The sequence below is a fragment of the Labeo rohita genome, chromosome 10 (genome assembly GCF_022985175.1).
Source record: "Labeo rohita strain BAU-BD-2019 chromosome 10, IGBB_LRoh.1.0, whole genome shotgun sequence".
Classification (NCBI taxonomy): Eukaryota; Metazoa; Chordata; class Actinopteri; order Cypriniformes; family Cyprinidae; genus Labeo; species Labeo rohita.
The window spans coordinates 29,487,468-29,507,042 of NC_066878.1; the positions used below are offsets into that span (position 1 = coordinate 29,487,468).

At 32.8% G+C, this 19,575-nt stretch overlaps 1 protein-coding gene across 1 annotated transcript in view; it reads right to left on the bottom strand.

The window, feature by feature from the left end:
- Positions 1-19,575, bottom strand: part of LOC127172227 (membrane-associated phosphatidylinositol transfer protein 2) — a 66,397-nt gene that overhangs the window by 29,354 nt on the left and 17,468 nt on the right. Inside the window, 7 exon segments of the mRNA XM_051121444.1 lie at positions 2,497-2,558; positions 4,645-4,749; positions 4,831-4,926; positions 6,290-6,622; positions 8,338-8,571; positions 10,615-10,736; positions 11,087-11,301. Coding sequence (XP_050977401.1) covers positions 2,497-2,558; positions 4,645-4,749; positions 4,831-4,926; positions 6,290-6,622; positions 8,338-8,571; positions 10,615-10,736; positions 11,087-11,301 — 1,167 coding nt within the window.

The following is a 19,575-nucleotide window of genomic DNA, read 5'->3' on the forward strand; positions in this document are numbered from 1 at the left end:
ATTATGCACAAAGGTTTAATCTTATTTCTTCATGTCGGTTACATGTTCGTGTTTAATATTCAAAATAACATTCTTAATAATAATACTAAAATGAAATATACTAATGAAAGAACAAAATGAGAACAAACGGAAATGAAACTTTTTTTATAACAAATATTTTTATATACTCTTAATATTAATAAACAATTTATTAAAAAAATATTATTTAAATGAACAACTTAATAATTTAATACATATATGTATATATACACATATTATATAAAGACATAAAATGTGTTTGTTTTAATATTATTGAAATGTATTAATTTTATTATTAAAATTAACAATTTACATGAAGTACAATTCATATATTATATACTCTTAATAATAATAATAAATAATGTAATAAGCATAAGCAATATAAATAACATATCAAATAAATGAATGTATAGTTATTTCATATATTTATATATTATATAAATACATACAATTTTAATATAAATTAATTTTAATATTATTGAAATTAACACATTTATTAATTTTAATATTATTAAAATAAACACTTTACAGTGAGTATAATTCATATTTTTATATACTCTTAATTTTATTAAATAATCTATTAAAAAATTATTTTATAAAAACACAACATAATTTATATTTGTATTTATATTTGTATTTATATATATATATATATATATATATATACACACACACAATCAAATAAATCAATAAATCCATTTAAATATATAAAATTTGTTAATTTTAATATTATTAAATTTAATACTTTACAGCAAGCATAATTCATATTTTTATATACTCTCAATAATATTAATAAATAATTTATTACAAAATTATTTAATAACAAACACAAAATCATGTATATATATATATATATATATATATATATATATATATATATATATATATAAAATAAACATTTATTTTATATATTTATATATTATATAAATATATAAAATATGTTAATTTTAATATTATTGAAATTAACATTTATTAATTTTAATATTTTTAAAATTTACATTACAGTAAGAATAATTCATATTTTATATACTCTTACATACTCTTAATAATATTAATAAATGCTAATATAAAATAAATTAAATATATATTTAATAATTTATTTATATATTTTATATACTTATTAATATATTTACTATTAATTTTAATATTACTGAAATGAAAACATTTATTAATTTTAATATGATTAAAATTAACACTTCACAGTACGGTTGCACTAGTTAATGTTAAATGAATGAAATTAATTAACAACAAGCAATATATTTGTTGCAGCACTTTTTTAAATCTTTGTTAAATTTTATTTTAAAAAATACAAATGTTCATTGTTCATGTTATCTCAGGTTTATTATTATTATTATGCTAATTATGTATTATTAAATGTTGAATTTTTTTTTTTTTTTTTTTTTTTTTACAGTGTTTAAATAAAAAATGTTTAAAAATGTTAAATTAAATTTAAAAAATAATAACTGTTAGTTTATGGATATAGATATACGGAGTTAATGCAAAGTAACCAGTTTCATGGAAATGACCTTTTTGTTTAAAATTCTTACTAATGTATAATGTGGCTGATCTTGGTTATTTCAAATGATTGTGGTTAGGAAAAATAACACATTTAGGACATTTTATTTCAAGTAAAGTAATGTGTTTTTGAGTGATTTGATTTGTCCTACAGACAAGATGAATAGGAAAAACACTTCCAGAACAGAAACTGTTCCTCTAAAACCTCTAAGCCACAATAGAACTAAATGTGTAGATCTGAAGAGTGTGTCTACTGTACAAAAACAACACTTCTGATACCATAAAAATGCTGTTTCAGGCTAAAGATCAGCTAAACACTATGCAAACACAACACAATCTGTATGAATAACTGCATAACTCAATTCTACATAACTCTACATGTCTAGCGGATGTGAACAGACGGGTGTCGCTGTGACTCACAGCTGGGTGTTTGCGTGCTGTACGCCGACGCTTACGGACGCTGCGGCGCCGCATGGACCTGCGTCTCTGCGGAGCAGAGTTAAAGAGCGCTGAGATCATCCCAAAAGCCCTCGACCCCTGATCGTGCTCATCCACCACACATCCCCATTAAACCCTTCACACCATGAGAACTTGACCTTATGACTATATGCTGAGCCGACCTTTGCAGTGACAGACCGCCGTTTCATTTTGTCAAAGGTCAGAGGGATTGTTCAGCGATAGTGTGGCGCTGATGCAAAATGAAAGCGCTGTTGCATAACATACCCTCAGAGAAGCTCTAATGCTTTTTTCTCCTGTTTTTACGTCAGAATAAACACAGCGTGACTATTGTACTATTTCTGCTCCATTAGCTTGAGGATAGATCAATGCTTTTTTCACTGCTGCGGTTGCATTAACACAACGACACTGCTGCATAAATATGCATTACATAACGTTTATGTTGTAGTATATTTCCATTGATTTTAATGGGAAGGTGTGTATGAAAATGCACAACGGCAGACATACCTCGTTGAGTCGCTCCACGTTGGCAGTCCCAGAAAAGTCTCCACCCGATTCTTGATAGTCACCTAGAGACATAAAATTAAAACCTAAAATGAATGCGCTTAAAGCAGGGGAAAACTGATTGATGTAGTGCATTGATGAAAAAGAATAAAGAACATAATAAAAGGACTAAAAATCATTTTATTTATACTAATAAAAACTAAACTATTCCTAAAAATAATAATGCATTAAAATATAAAGAGTTCATTAGCTTTTTCATTGTGCATTCCAATTAATCTCAATGAAACTGCAGTTGGGTTATTTCGATTAGCTAAAAAATAACTAAAAAATACACCTAACTAACACGATAAAACAATAAAAACATGATAACATAATAAAAAATATATATATTTTTGAAAAAATAGTCTGTTTTCGCAAATAAACTCTTCATATATTTTGTACAATTATAAGAAATATAAAATATATAAATATATTCATTATTAATTTATTAATTTATACTAATATAATTTGTGTGTGTATATATATATATATATATATATATATATATATATATATATATTATATATATAAAATATTAAATGCATTTGTAATATTAATTAATTATTAATTATTATTAAGATTTATATACTATTTTCTCTAACCTGCATCAATGCAAAATAAAAAAATGTCAAATGAATAAAAATAATTGTATTAATATGAAAAATACAAAAGTACTGAGTAAACATTAAAATAATTTAATAACTAATAAGATTACATAAACACTAGTAATTTTATTAATATTAATAATAATAATAATAATAATTATTATTATTATTATTAATATTATTAATATTATTATTCATGAATGCAAAAGAATAATTCCCCCCAAAAATGGTATTAGTATTAATAAAGTACAGATAGCAATACAAATTTTAATAACAATAAAAATGCATTAAAATGATGTAATTATTAATAAGAATATATACACACTTTTAATTTTATATATATATATATATATATATATATATATATATATATATATATATATATATATATATATATATATATACACACACACACACATACAGTAGTCAACATTTGAAGTGGATCAAAACCTTTCATCAAAGTTGTCCTAAAACCAAAAAAATACCCATTCTTGTCTTAGGACAACTTTGATGAAAGGTTTGATCCACTTCAAATGTTGACTACTGTATACACACACACACATATATACAAACACATATAATATTTAATTATATTTCAATGCTACTTAGTATATTAATATTAAATAGTAAAACTAAATTATACATAAGTAATAGAAGTATTAATTATTCTCTTAAACTAATCTGCACTGATGCAAATTAAAAAAAAAAATAAAATAAATAAATAAATAAATAAATAAATAAAAACAGAAAAATAGTAAAATAGAAATAATTGTATTAATATTAATAATAATAATAATAATAATATTATATTACATACGTGTCTAAACTCAATTTATAAATATTAAAATTAAAATAATATTTAATCTTTTTTCTATTTTACTTAATATATTAATACTAATACCAAATAATATTAAATATAGTATTAAATTAACATTATAGCATTAAATATAAGCATTAAATTACTAAATTAACCAAATTACTACTAACAATAATAGGACAGATCAGAGTTGACAAGAAATGAAGTGGCGCAACGGCGCTGTATGTCGGCGCGCTTCCAACAAGGTTGTAAATATATCTATCAATGGTAAAATAACATGAATCTTTTAGAAATCTATTATTATTAAAGAAACCTAGCGTTAGACTTTGATTTGAACATGGGTTTCATAAGTGTTAAACCCTCCTTTGACCTGCGAGTCCGGCGAGCAGTGAGATCCGTCTCGCAAACAGCATGGAATTCAGTGTAATTAGTGTTGTATAATCTCACACTGTTTGACACAGACCCTAACCTCCTCAGAGTCAATGGGGCTCCTTTACCGCTAATCCTATTAAAGATGTGAAAATCTCTGTATTTGGAGGATGAATGGAAAAAAACTCCTTGCAGCGGCCTCGGCTTATGCATTACAAAACCAAAGCGTTAGAAAAATGCTTTGCATCACCTGCCTCGGGCCCCAAAGCACCCCCTACAATCTGAGAGTGTGTCAGATGGGTGGAAATAATCTCCACGTACCCTGGGTTTCCTCTGTCTCCGCCGTCTCGATTTTATCCATCAGATCGTTGGAGTTCCATTTGGTGATCTCCTTGGGAAAGATCTCCTCGTTGTCAGAGAGGTCCTCTAAGGAACAAGGATTCAGACTTTAGTAAATAACAGATTGCCATGAGCAGCTTCTGAAACCGAGGATCGATCCTGCATTACCATGAGCGTCAAAGAACTCGTCGTCTGTGCTGTCCTCCGAATCTCTGGCGATGCTCTGCATGCGCCACTCAGAAATGCTGTGACGTGAAGGACTTCCTGCACACGCAACACATTAATAACAAATAAACAGACCATGTTAGTTTTGTGTTCCAATGCTTAATGTGAAATTCACCCTCCCACAAAAAAAACTTGAATATATATATATATATATATATATATATATATATATATTTTACCAAATATAACAATATATAATAATGTAATATAATATAATGTGATATAATATAACATATGGAATATTACTACATTTTAAAATAACTATTTTCTATTTGAAAATATTTTAGTATTTTATTTTTACTTAATTAAATATATATATATATATATATATATATATAAAACACACACACACACACATTATATATTATATATAGCATACATAAATTATATATATTAAATAATACATCAATTAAAATATATAACTCTGTTAATACTGTATAATATAGAATAATACTGTTACAATAATAATTTGTTAATGCTAAAATAAACAATAGTTTAAAAAAATATTATCATTTGAAATGACTATTTTCTGTTCAAAAATATTTTAAAATTTTATTTTAAACAATTTTACTAAATCAAATTATTAATTCATTATAATACACACACATATATATAGTAAATACGTAAGTATAATAATATACAGACTTTTAATTAATTAATTTATATACATAATAAATGTATATATAGTATACATAATAGAAATTATTATATTATATATTATAAAAATTATACATCTATATACATATATAACTCAGCATAATAATGTAACATTAATCTATATCTATATTATTTAATAATTTAAATTATGTATAATGCTGTTACATTAATAATTTGTTAATACCAAAATATCATACAATACAATATCACACAATATAGAAATATTACACAATACAAAAAGAAATATTATTACAATTTGAAGTGACTATTTTCTATTTTAAAATATTTTTTAAAAAATATTTTAAAGAATTTTACTAAATCACTATTAATCAATTCTAATAATATATCCAAGGGTGCACATACGTTTTTTTTAGCCTGGGTCTCATAAGATTACCTCGAGGTTTGGTTTGGTCCTCACACTACACATAGTGTGACCCATTAATTATAAAAAAAAATTAATAATAGTAATAATAATAATAATAATAAATAATAATATCATTGGACTTTAGTTTTTATTTTAATAAAATAAACAAAATAATAAAGTGTACAATTAGTTGATACTAAACTTAAAAATAAAAAGATAATATTTACTTTTTTATATGAATATTCTCAATTTTCAAACCTAAATTAGCAGGCTTTTATTTTGGCGGGTTGCCGGCAAGCAAGTATGCATGCTCCCTTTCTCACTTATGTGCACCCTAACCCTGTGTGTAAAAATATATAAAGTATGTTGATGTGGACTTACCCCCTCTCTTCGAGGAACGTGAGGACCTGGAAGAGGTGGACCACTGCTTGGTCAGCTCTCCTCGCGCCTGCAGCGTGTCCCCCATGGTCCTCGTCGTCCCTTCGGCTTCGATGGAGCTGATGGCCTCCTTGGCTTCGTGCTCTTTCTCTGGGCTGGTGACGGCGCCGTTGTTCTCGCCGCCCTCCTCGTTGCAGCTGTACTGCGCCATCTTCTGAGCCAGAGCCAGCTGCGTCTCCAGCTCCAGCTGCCGAATGTCCTCCATGGTCAGACCGTACCACTCGTCCTGCCAACACCAGGCCTGCCGATGAGCGCGCACCATCACCTTCCTCAGCCCTGATGGGAATATATCATGAGATAAATGCTCACAATAACACAGGCAAGTGTAAATACTTCAACAATCACAGCATTCAAACTAGCTTGGGGGGGAAAGCCAAACTTTGCAGTCAAATTTTTACATCTTGAGTGTTTTTGCCCATGCAAAAGTACTATGCAAGCGTTTGTGTGCGGCTGCCAGATATCATGAGTTTGAATCTCCAATTCACAACCTCACTGTTAAGAGGATACATTTTCTTTCAAGAGTTTTGCTTAATTTTTGCAATCTGGCAACCATGTCACAGAAAGTCTGTTCTGTTGGTAAAAGCAATTCCTGAAATGTTTGTTGAAGGGCTTTTTTTCCCCATGACTAAAACGAAAAGCTGTCAAGATGACAGTAAGGTCAATAAATGATAACTGTGCCTATATCAACATGGAATATTGTTGACGATAAAGACGAGAAAAAAAGTTAATAAAATTTATTTATAGATACAAATACAGTTTATGCCAAATGTTTTGCTTAATCTTTGCAATCTGGCAACCATGAGCTAGCAAGTCCAGATTCTATTGGTGAAAGCAATTCCATGTTTGTTGACAGAGCTTTTTTCCCTATGACTAACAATCATTATGATTATCTTTTTTTTTTAGCGAAAATAATTTATCAGTTTAACCATTATACAGCATGACGAAAAGAATAAACTAAGAATAAACAATACTTCTACAGAATTTATTAATGCATTATTAAAATCACAAGTTGTTTGTTAACATTAGTTAATGCACTGTGAACTAACATGAACAATAAACGACTGTATTTTTACTAAGTAACATTAACGAAGATTAATAAATAGTGTAATAAATGTACTGTTCATTGCTCAATAATGTTAGTTAATACATTGACCAATGTGAACATATGACACCTTATTGTAAAGTGTCAGTTAATGCATTTATTTCAAGTAATGTTTTTTACAGTTTTAGTTTTAGTCAATAACCTTGCTTCACTGATGAGTCTGTATGCAAGATTGCTCAACATTTAGGGGTCGATGTGTGGTTTGGCTTATTTCCTTGTGCGATTTCCTTGACTGATTAGGATGTGTCAAAGACGCAGTTAACCAGTCTTTCAGATAATTGAGCTTGGTAATGAAGAGACGTGCAAACAAAATTGTTTTCACAGCGGGCAGGAAACGGCGAGAAGAAAAAATGATAAAAATAAAAAGAAAATCAGCCAAAGAAGGGCAAGAGTTTCGTAAATGGCGAACGGCAACGGTCCGCTCGCAAATTATCAGAGAAAGGAGCCAATAAACAAGCCGATATCGAAGTAATGAAAAAGATTAAGCGGTGCGCGAACGGCACATGGAAAGGAAATTAATTTTGCCCTGATGTAGTCAGGAGGAGGCGGTTCTCCGAACGCTGATTTTCACTGGAGCCGCACTGCATCAATCTCGTTTTCATTAAGTGCAGGTTAATGATTAAGGGCTTTTTTCCTGACAGAACGCTTGACACCTGCTGCCCACCCACGCACAACGATAACACGACGTTTCCAGGCATCATTTCACTCGCATATGCAGCAGATGGATCAGCTGACTCATATAGAATTATTGGAGAGACAAATGTCCTCTTAGAGCTAATAACACTGGCGGACATATGGTAGAGGACACCACTGATAATAGCACTGCTACTAAGTTAATAATAAATATGCATTGTTATATAATACAAAAATGTTTCGTCTGAACACTTACCCACGTCGTGAATGAAGCGCTCGATCTTGGACTGCATGCCCCAGTATCGAAACTCCACTTTGCACAACTTGTAAGCGCACATGACGGGCAATTTGCCTGGGTTGTTGTTGATTTCTGAGATCCAGTCGTCAGACAGGGGTCCCCGCTGGGTTTTATATGACTTGTAGAGCTTCGGGTCTTCCTCAGCCAGGTACTCATGAGGGGCAATGAATTCATTCACAATATCGATGGGATCTGTGAAAGACCATTGGTCGCATTTTTTGGGAGAACAAGGCATGGATGGTGAACGGGTTCATATTTAGTCTTATTGCAAACCAAATCAGTTCATCGCAGAGGTTTTATAGAACCATCTGAAAGGTAATAACATGGGCATGAGGCTGTAAAACCTGGTTTATCTTGTTTGTCTTATGTGTCATAAAGTTTCTGTTATTCAAGCTGCTTTGGTTTAAGGAATCGAGTTGCTTCACTAAAAAAATGTCCAAAAAATTAGTTTAGAAAAACTGACATGACACGTATTTAGTTTATGTACAGATTTCATTTGTTTTCCAGCTCTTAAAGGAACAGCACACCCAAAAATAAAAAAATCTGCTGAAAACTCACTTTCAGGCTATTGAAGATGTAGATGAGTTTTCTTCATCAGAACAGATTTGGAGAAAATGTAGCATTACGTCACTTGCTCACCAATGGATCCTCTGTAGTGAATGGGTGCCGTCAGTCCAAACAGCTGATAAAAACATCACAATAATCCACAAGTAATCCACACCTCTCCAGTCCATCAATTAACATGTTGTGAAGTGAGAGGCTGCTTGTTTGTATGAAACAAATCCATCATTAAAGTGATGGATAAAGTCTTTTAACTTTAAACCATCGCTTCTGGCCAAAATAGAAGTCCATAATCCATAATAACGCTTCCTCGAGTGAAAAAGTCTGTTGCCCCTCTCACAACAAAATCCTGTTTAGATATATTTTGGATTGTTTTGGCTTTTAAACGGTGCTTGATCTGTGCAAATCTCTCTCCTGATTCAGATTCAGAGTCAGATTCACTTTTTCACTAGAGAAAGCAATATGTCACCCTGGACCACAAAACCAGTCATAAGTGTCAATTTTTTGAAATTGAGATTTAAACATAATCTGAAAGCTGAATAAATAAGCTTTCCATTGATGCATGTTAGGATATGACAATATTTGGTCGAGATACAACTATCTGAAAATCTGGAATCTGAGGGTGCAAAAAAAATCTAATAAAAAATAAAATAAAAATATTGAGCAAACCACCTTAAAAGTTGTCCAAATTAAGTTCTTAGCAATGCATATTACTAATCAAAAAAAATGTTTTTTTTTTTGAAAGTTTTGATATATTTACGGTAGGAAATTTACAAAATATTTTCATGGATCTTTACTTAACATCCTAATGATTTTTGGCATAAAATAATTTTTTTTTTTTTTGACCCATACAATGTATTTTTTGGCTATTGCTACAAATATACTCATGCTACTTATGACTGGTTTTGTGGTCAAGGGTCACATATTATAAACAAGTTAAAAACTCCTTGATGGGATGATTATATGTGGATTATAGTGATGTTTTTATCAGCTCTCATTCTGACGGCACCCTTTCACTGCAGATGATCCAATGGTGAGCAAGTGATGCAATGCTACATTTCTCCAAACCTGTTGAAGAAACATGTTGAATGAAGAATGAGAAACTCATTCACAGCTTGGATGACCTAATGCTGAAGACATTCTCAGCAATTTCTCATTTTTGTGTGAACTATACATTTAATGCAGAGCTGTAATCTTTACTGTGATAACAGTTGCGAATTACAGATCGGTTTCTGATCTCATGCTGTTTCCTGTTTGCAGACTGCCATGTCGTCAGGCGGCCTCTAGGTGTCTCCACAGCACACTAATGTAGGTACATGCTTTTAGTCAAGAATGGAGTTATGTAACACCATTCACAGGGCGCTTCCCCCTGCAGTGCCTGCGTCTGTCTGCGTTCGGCTCAGAAAGCCTCCGGTACCTGTCCCAGAGTGCAACGGGGCGCTCGTGCCGTGGCACGTTACCCAACAGCAGCATGGTACTATGTCAATGAGGTGGCACGATGCCTGCATGTTAAACATTGAGGCATGACTCGAGAGCTCTTCCTGCTGGATTGCTTGAGATTGGTTTCACAAGCAAGCAAGGCTCACATGTTAAAAAGCATGCTCAGTTGTGGTTTTGCATTTTAAAAACAATCAAATATCAAGCAGAGTAAAAATAAAGAAGGTGCAACAGTACCTATATCCCGCTGGCGCTTTTCGGCCGAGGACATGTTGAAGACGTCGTTCTGGCAGCCCGTGTCCGGCTTGTAGTACGTCTCGATATCGATGGAAAACTTTTCGACGAAAGGACACGTGTAGCTGCGGGACAGGCGAGGAGAGATTAACTCTGATGTAATTTCATCATATCAGTGTCATGCATTAATGCAGCCGCTCTGAAAAGAGGTTCATGCAAGTTTATCCCTTCTTCACACAGGCGTTGTATATACCTGCCATGACCTCTTCATTAAAAAAAACAGATATTTGTTTATTGCAATGTGAGATGAGCTAAACTCAACATGCACTGATCCAAACCTGTAAACAGGGGTCTATTTTGATTTGATGTTGACTTTGAGATCAAAACAGCAAGGCCTGACTTAAATGTTGTGGGTATTTACCAGAGTACTCTTGAAAGAGAGCCAGAGGGTATTATTATTAGATAGTGCACTCACCGTGTGCGGGTGTATGGGTAGGCGTTCCAGGATTCCTCTTCCACACGAAGAGCGGCTTTTGGCAAGATGGAGCGAAACCAGCTTGGGATGTGTTGGCCGATGTGGTACACCTTATGGGTGTATTGACCAGAGCCACCTGGGCCGTCCGTGTAGGGTCGGTTCTCTAGGATCTCCACCCCGCTGCCCTCGCCTTCGCTCTCTTCACGACTCTTTTTCTGCAGGGAGGGAAAAGCCAGGAATGATTTATGCCATGTTTATTTAGAAATCTCTTTATGCAATACAGACTGTTTTTAAAGCAGCTTCACATTAATACAGAGAAAAATACAAGTGTTAATGGTGTAGAATTTATCAACTATGAAACCAGTTAAATTCAGCTAATAAGCAGCTCTGCAGATTTTAAACATGTTGATGGCGCAAAGTTATCCAGTGTCCGCTCAATCCGCTCGATTCAGTTTATTTGTTGCTCAAATTTGTTGTTTCAATTCAGATCAATAATTATGAAACAAATTAAATTCACCTATAAGCAGCTCTACAGAAGGCAACAGTGTTGTTATTTAGCTCAAGTCAGTTTTAAGCTCGATTCAGCTGAATAAGTGTCGATGTTGCAAAGTTAGTCATTATCAAATTTGTTGTTGTCAATAATTGTGTCAATGTTGCAAAGTTCATCAATTATGAAATAAATTCAATTCAGCTATAAACAGCTCTGCAAAAGACAACAGTGTCATTATTCCATTCAAGCCAGTTCAGCGTGGATTTGATTCAGCTGAATGCGAGTCGATGTTGCAAAGTTAGTGTTATCATAAAATTCAATTCATTGTTTTAATTCAGTTCAATAATTTTCAATGTTGCAAAGCTAATCAAGTATTAAGCGAGTTTAACTCAGCCATAAGTAGCCCCACAGAAGACAACAGTGTTGTTATTCAGCTCAATTCTGTTCTATTTTAATTCAGTTCTGTTAAATAAGTGTTAATGTTGCACAATTAGTGTCATTATTCAAATTCCAAATTAAATGTGTTGCTTCAATTCATTAACTGTGTCAATTCTTGAACAAATTCAAATCAGCTATAAACAGCTCTACAAAAGGCAAAAGTGTCATTATTCAGCTCAAGTCAGTTCTATGTTGATTCGATTCAGCTGAATGAGTGTCAACGTTAAAAAGATAGGGTCAGCATTCAGTTTAATTCAATTCAAATTTGTTGTTTCAATTCTGTTTTTAATTTGTTTCATTTCAAAGTTCAAATGAGCTATAAACAGCCCTACATAAGAACAGTGTCATTATTCAGCTCAATAGGTTAAAATTTGTTTCGTTTAGTTCAATTATTGTGTCAGTGTTGCAAAATTCATCAACTATGAAATGAGTTTAACTTTAACTCCACAGAAGACAATAGTTGTTATTCAGCTCAATTCCGCTGATTTTTAATTCAATTTAGTTGAACGAGTGTCAATGTGTCATTATTCAAATTACATTTAATCAATTTTGAAACAAATTCAGTTAATCTATAAACTCTTTACAGAAGGCAAACATGTCATTAGTCAACTCTAGACAGTTCAATGTTGATTTAATTCAGTTGAATGACTGTCAATTTTCAAAGTCAGCATCATCATTCAGTTCAATTAGATTCAAATTTGTTGTTTCAATTCCGTTCAATGACTGCGTCAACATTGCAAAGTTAATCAATTATGAAACAAGTTCAAATAAGCTATAAACAGCTCTATAAAAGACAATAGTGTCATTATTCAACTCAATACAGTTAAAATTTGTTGTTTCAATTCAGTTCAATAATTGTATTAATGTTGCAAAATTCATAAACTCTGCAACGAGTTTAACTCAGCCATAAGTAGCTCTTCAGAAGATGATTGTAATGTGTTGTAATTCAGCTCAATTCTGTTCAATTTAATTCAATTCAGTTGAATGTCAATTTTGCAAAGTTAGTGTCATTCAAAATACATTTAAAAGTGCTGTTTCAATTCAATTCAATAATTGTGACTGTTGTAAAATTTACCAATTATGAAACAAATTCATTCAGCTATAAACAGCTCTACAGAAGGCAAGTGTCATTCACTCAATTCAGTTCAGTGTTTGATTTGATTCAGCTGAATGAGTGTTGATGTCAATCAATCAGTTCAATCTGATTCAAATTTGTTTCAATAATTACATCAATACTGTAAAATTAATCAATTATTAAACAAGTTCAAATATATATATATATATATATATATATATATATATATATATATATATATATATATATATATATATATATATATATATATATATATATATAGACAACATAAAAAGCTCTACAGAAGACAATAGTGTCATTGTTCAACTCCATTCAGTTCAAATTTGTTTGTTCAGTTTTGCAAAATCTATCAATTCTGAAACAAATTCAATTCATCTATAAGCAACTATACAGAAGGCAAATGGTTTTTGAGGAAACAATTCAGGATTTTTTTTTCATATAATGAACTTCAATTGTGCCCTCAATTTTGAACTTGCAAAATGTAGTTTAAATGCAGCTACAAAAGGCTCTAAATGATCCCAGCTGAGGAAGAAGGGTCTTATCTAGCGAAACGATTGGTCATGTTTTCAAAAAAAAAAAAAAAAAAAAAAAAAAAATTGTGTACTTTAAGCACAAAAACTTGTGTAGCACAGGCTCTGCGATGCGCGTTCAGGACACTATGTACTATTGAATCACGTCGAAAGGTCACACGGAACTACAGACCCAGTGTTTACAAAGCAAAGACTAACAAAGTGCAAGTAAGTCAAACACTGGTTACAAAAAAAAAAACTACAACGATGTCAGACGATTCTGAAGTTTTAATAGAAAATAAGATTTTTTGCCATTCTCTACCTTTTTGAGCCAGAGTACACAGACGATGAGCTTAGACGTGATTTGTAGTAGTGATGGGAAGTTCAGATCATTTTACCGACTCAGAACTTTGAGTCTCGTTCAGCAAAATGAACAAGTCTTTTTTCGAGTCATTTTGTTCATTTTAGCAAAATATAATTAAAATGTTCCGTGTTACTTCCCTAACACATCTACTGCTTACACAAACGTTGATCACACTACAAACAAGACAAAACTGTAATGCTATAAGAAACAAAAAAGATTAATTCGTTGTTTACCTGGGTTTTTAGTCTATGATTAACTCACCTTACCTCTTATCTGACAAGTTTTCGGGTTTAAGTCGTTTAAGTCATTACGTGACAGCACCATAAGATGAACGAACGACTCGAAAAACCAGAAGATTCGAAACAGGTGAACTAATTCCAGTACAGAACCTAGTAGGATGTTGTGCATGCGCGACTAAACAAATTACTCCCCGAGACAACTCGTTCTTTCCGAGTCACATTAAAGATCTGTTCAAAATGAACGAATCATTCAAGAATGCGCATCCCAGAGCCTGTGCTACACGGGCTTTTGTGGTTAAAAAGTATACAATTTTTTTTTTTTTAGAAACAAATGTCAGATCGTTTCGCTAGATAAGACCCTTCTTCCTCGGTTGGGATCATTTAGAGCCTTTTGAAGCTGCATTTAAACTACATTTTGGAAGTTCAAAATCGGGGGCACCAATCAAGTCCATTATATGAAGAAAAATCCTGAAATGTTTTCCTCAAAAACCATAATTTCTTTACGACTGAAGACAGAAAGACATGATCATCTTGGATGACAAGGGGGTGAGTAAATTATTTGTAAATTGTTGTTCTGGAAGTGGACTTCTCCTTTAAATACAAAAATGAGTTTACTCAGCCATAAATAGTGTTGTTATTAAGCTCAATTCTGTTCGATTTTAATTCAATTTAGTTGAATGAGCGTTGATGTTGCAAATTGTGTCATTATTCAAATTACATTTAAATATGTTGTTTCAATTCAATTCAATAACAGTTTCAATGCTGCGAAATCTATCAATTCTAAAACAAATTCAATTCATTTACAATTAGCTCTACATATTATTTGGCTCAAATCAGTTCAATGTTGATTCGATTCAGTTGAATGAGTGTCAGTATTACCATTCTGTTCAATTCAATTCAAATTTGTTGTTTCAATTCAGTTCAGTAAGTGCGGCAAAGTTCATCAATTCTGAAATAAGTTCAAATCAGCTATAAACAGCTCTACAGAAGACAACAGTGTCATTATTCAACTCAATTCAGTTAAAATTTGTTGTTTCAATTCAGTTCAATAATTGTCAGTGTTGCAAAGTTCATCAACTATGAAACAAGTTTAACTCAGTTTAGTGTTGATTTGAATTAGGTGAATGAGTGTCGATGTTGAAAAGTCAGTGTCGTCATCCAGTTCATTTTAATTCAAATTTGTTTAAATTCAGTTCAATAACTGTGTCAATGTGGCAAAGTTCATCAATTACGAAATGAGTTTAACAGTGATAAGTAATTCTGTAGAAGACAATAGTGTTGTAATTCAGCCCAATTCTGCACAATTTTAATTCAATTCAGTTGAATGAGTGTCGATGTTGCAAAGTTAGTGTCATTCAAACTCCATTTAAACGTGTTGTTGCGTCAATGTAAAATGTATCTATTCTGAAACAAATTCAATTCAGCTATAAACAGCTCTACAGAAGGCAATGTGTCATTCAGCTCAAGTCAGTTGATTTGATTCAGCTGAATGAGTGTCAATGTTGAAAAAATAGGGTCATCATTCAGTTTAATTCAATACAAATTAGTTTTTTTCAGTTCAGTTCAATAATTGTGTCAATACTGCAAAGGTAATTAAATCTGAAACATGTTCAAGTCAGCTATAAACAGCTCTACAGAAGACAATGGTGTCATTATTCAGCTCAATTCAGTTAAAATTTGTTCAATTCATTTCAAAAGCTGTTGATGTTGCACAATGCATCAATTATGAAAAATTCAATTCTGCTAAAAACAGCTCTACAGTAGACAAAGTGTCATTATTCCATTCAAATCAGTTTAACGTTCATCAGATTCAGTTGAATAACAGGCGATACTGCAAAGTTAAATTTTAAAAGTTACAATTACATTCATTAACCAGCTCAATCCAGTTCAAGCTCTGTTCTCATCCAATAGTGTCAGTGCAGTCAAATCAATGATATTACGCTGGAAGCTAAAAACCTCCTTTGGAAACTCAATGTTAATGGAAGGTGACAGTCTATCCCAAAAGAGAATTGACTCCAGCCCAACAGAAGTCAACTTCATGCTCAGCGCTACTGGTGCTGGCCAATCAGGGAATGTCGTACCTTCAGCTTTGTCAGTAAGATAAGCCAAGACTCAGTGTGACTGCCAGCAGAAAGATCCGTAAAAGTAGGGTGCAGTCTTGGCACGGCTCCTGAGCTGTGAATTCTGGGAGAAGGCCCACTGTGCCAATCAGGGTGGCACATGCCATCATACGAGGATAGTTGGAGGCATCCCGGTGACTAATTCCTTACCAACTTATGAATCCATTAAGGACAAGTTTGGCCCATTAAGGCAGTGCCTAAATGGCAAAGAAGGAAAATGTTTGTCCTGCACCCTGGACGTAAAAATAAGACTCAGAACCGTGTCTAACATCAGTTTGAATTCTGTACAACATTTTTACATTTCTATTTGAACTAATCGACATTGATGTAGGTGTAATTATGTAATTGTTATGTGTCCTCTATGCTTAAGTAAAAGACGGATGATGACAGGCCAGTGAAGCTGGCACACTCGCAGGGCAGATGGCAACACAGATCCCATCAGCCGTGACTCTGCATTAGCAAGATGATAGTGGGGTGATTAAAAGCCGACAACGCTTGCTTAAGACCTTCATTAAGGCGAGGTTTGTTTCAGAGACGCAGAAGAAAGTTATAGCGTTTTCATTTCGGCGGAGTGCTCTCATGAGACGACCGCATGGGCACTGAATGACAACAATAGTCTAAAGATGGAAAACGTGGCAATGATATTACTGCAGAAGCTGATAGTATTTCTTTATAACCTAATGGGCAGATCTTCTCTGATGTAATATATAATTTTTCAATAAAATGTTTTATAATATTGTTTATGTATTTTTTAATTTATATTAAAGTTATATACTTTGATTAGTCTGTCTGGGATTTTTGTAGACAGACAGATAGACAGACATAGGCGGCAGTGCTTCCCAAATTGCTGCGTAACCGGTAAGTGTAATAACAGTACAACGCAATGAATCGTCAAACAGATGAAATCCATGAACGCGCCCAAAACTATTAAGTAAAGACAACAGTAGAAGTGAAATAAGGCATTATTTTGCATGCAAAACAGATGATAAAGGTGAACGAACTGACCTTACTGCACCTGTATGCAAGCGTTGCTATAAATCATGTGTTGCCACAGGAGGCAACACATCAAATCTTGCCAAGCATTTGTCATTTGTCAAGAGTTCTGCTATATTAATTTTAGTATCAATAATATGAAGGGAATGTTTCTGCCGTTCCGTTTTTGGCTATCTGAGTCTGAAATCTGAAAAGAATCAGAGAGAGAGAGAGATAATAACGTGATGGATGGATAGATAGACAGAGAGACAGAATAACTGAATAAACGAATGACCAAATGAACGATAGATAATGATAGAATGAATGAATGAACAAACAAATGAATGAAAGATCGACAGAATGACAGATAGAATAAATGAACGAACGAACAAACGATAGAAAAAAAAACCACTGACAGATAGAATGATAGATATAATAAATAATTGAACAAACAATAGATAACGATAGAACGATAAATAGAACAAACAAATGAAAAAAATGAAACAAATGATAGATAGATAGACAGATAGACAGATAGACAGACAGACAGAAAAAACGAACACATGAAACGGCTGACAGAACGATAGATATAATGAATAATTTAACAAACGAAGGATAGAACAAACAAAAGAAAAAAATAAAACAAATGATAGATAGATAGACAGATAGATAGATAGACAGACAGACAGATTATAGACAGATGATAGATAGATAGGAAAAAACTAAAATGAAACAACTGAGAATGATAGATGTAACGAATAATTGAAACAAACAAACGATAGAACAAATGAAAAAATGAAAAAAATTATAGATATAGAGAGATAGATAGATAGACAGACAGACAGATAGATAGAAAAAATGAAAGGACTGACAGAACGATAGATGTAATGAATTGAACAAACGAACGATTAATAGAACAAACAAAAAACTGAAACAAATGATAGATAGATATCATAGATATCAACAAATGATAGAGAGATAACAAGTGATAAAACAAATGAAAAAATGAAAAAAATTAGATAGATAGATAGATAGATAGATAGAAAAAATGACCAAATGAAATGACTGACAAAAAGATAGATGTAACAAATAATTGAACAAACGAACGATAAAACAAATGAAAAAATTAAACAAATGATAGATAGATGATAGATAAAAAAAACAAAAACGAAATGACTGAGAAAGATGGATGTAACGAATAACTGAACAAACGAATGATAGATAGACAGACAGATAGATAGAGAGACGGACGGACGGACAGATGCGTAGAGAGTAACTGAACAAATGAAAGAACGATTCTTCAGTTCTGAATTTTGCACATTTGTGACTGGGACAGAAAAATGCTGTGTCAAACAGCCTCGCCCCTGAGACACCTCAGAAACGATCACTCTTGGCATCTCGGTTTCAGGGGTTTCTAATGTGTCCTCAATCACCAGATTCGTGGTGAGTAATACATTTCCATTTTAAAAGCACAGGCCCATGCCAGCGAGGGAATAGTGCTCGTGCCTCTCTCAATGTCAGACCGCTGCTGCTCTCTCTTTCTGCCACGCTTCTGTCAAACTCGCAGACTGCACTGTCAGGACTGACATCAGACCGACACGTTCCAAAGAAACGCGCGTGAAACAGGAGCCCGTTGCAGGCGATCTGCAGGTCTGGAGCTCACAGGTGCTGAGCGGGAAGAAACGGGCAGATCACGTCCTTTTGTTAGAGAGGTGAGCTGTCAGCAGCTGGAGGTGGCAGGAGGGACAGACAGACAAATGGCAGGCGAGAGAGAGGAGCGGGCTGCAGAAGCGCTGGTCTGCGGTATCTGTTTTTGCTCATTCTCCAAGCGTGGAGTCGCCAGCACTTCATTATGGCGCTGACAGATGACATCAGGCCCCACACCCGCTACAATCAATCCCTCGCACACACACCTTAAAGAAATGTGGTCTCGATACCATACGACTGTGCAGCACAATCAGACTGTGATGTTTGCACCTTTCAACAGGTTTTGCTTCAGAAACCATATTTTTACATTAAAGTAAATGCATAACAAGTAAAAATAAATGCATTTTGAAAGTTTTGGAACAACTTGAGGGTGAGTAAATGATGACAGCATTTTATTTATTTATTTTTTTTTTAGAGTGAACTATCCCTTTAAATTCTTCATTACGCTAGACAGTCAAACTTTTGTTTTGACAGAAACCGCAGAGAGTCCTTCAAGCTTCTCTTTTGTTGATAAGGGTTTCTCATTATGAGAAGATGGTTGCCGCATGATGCAC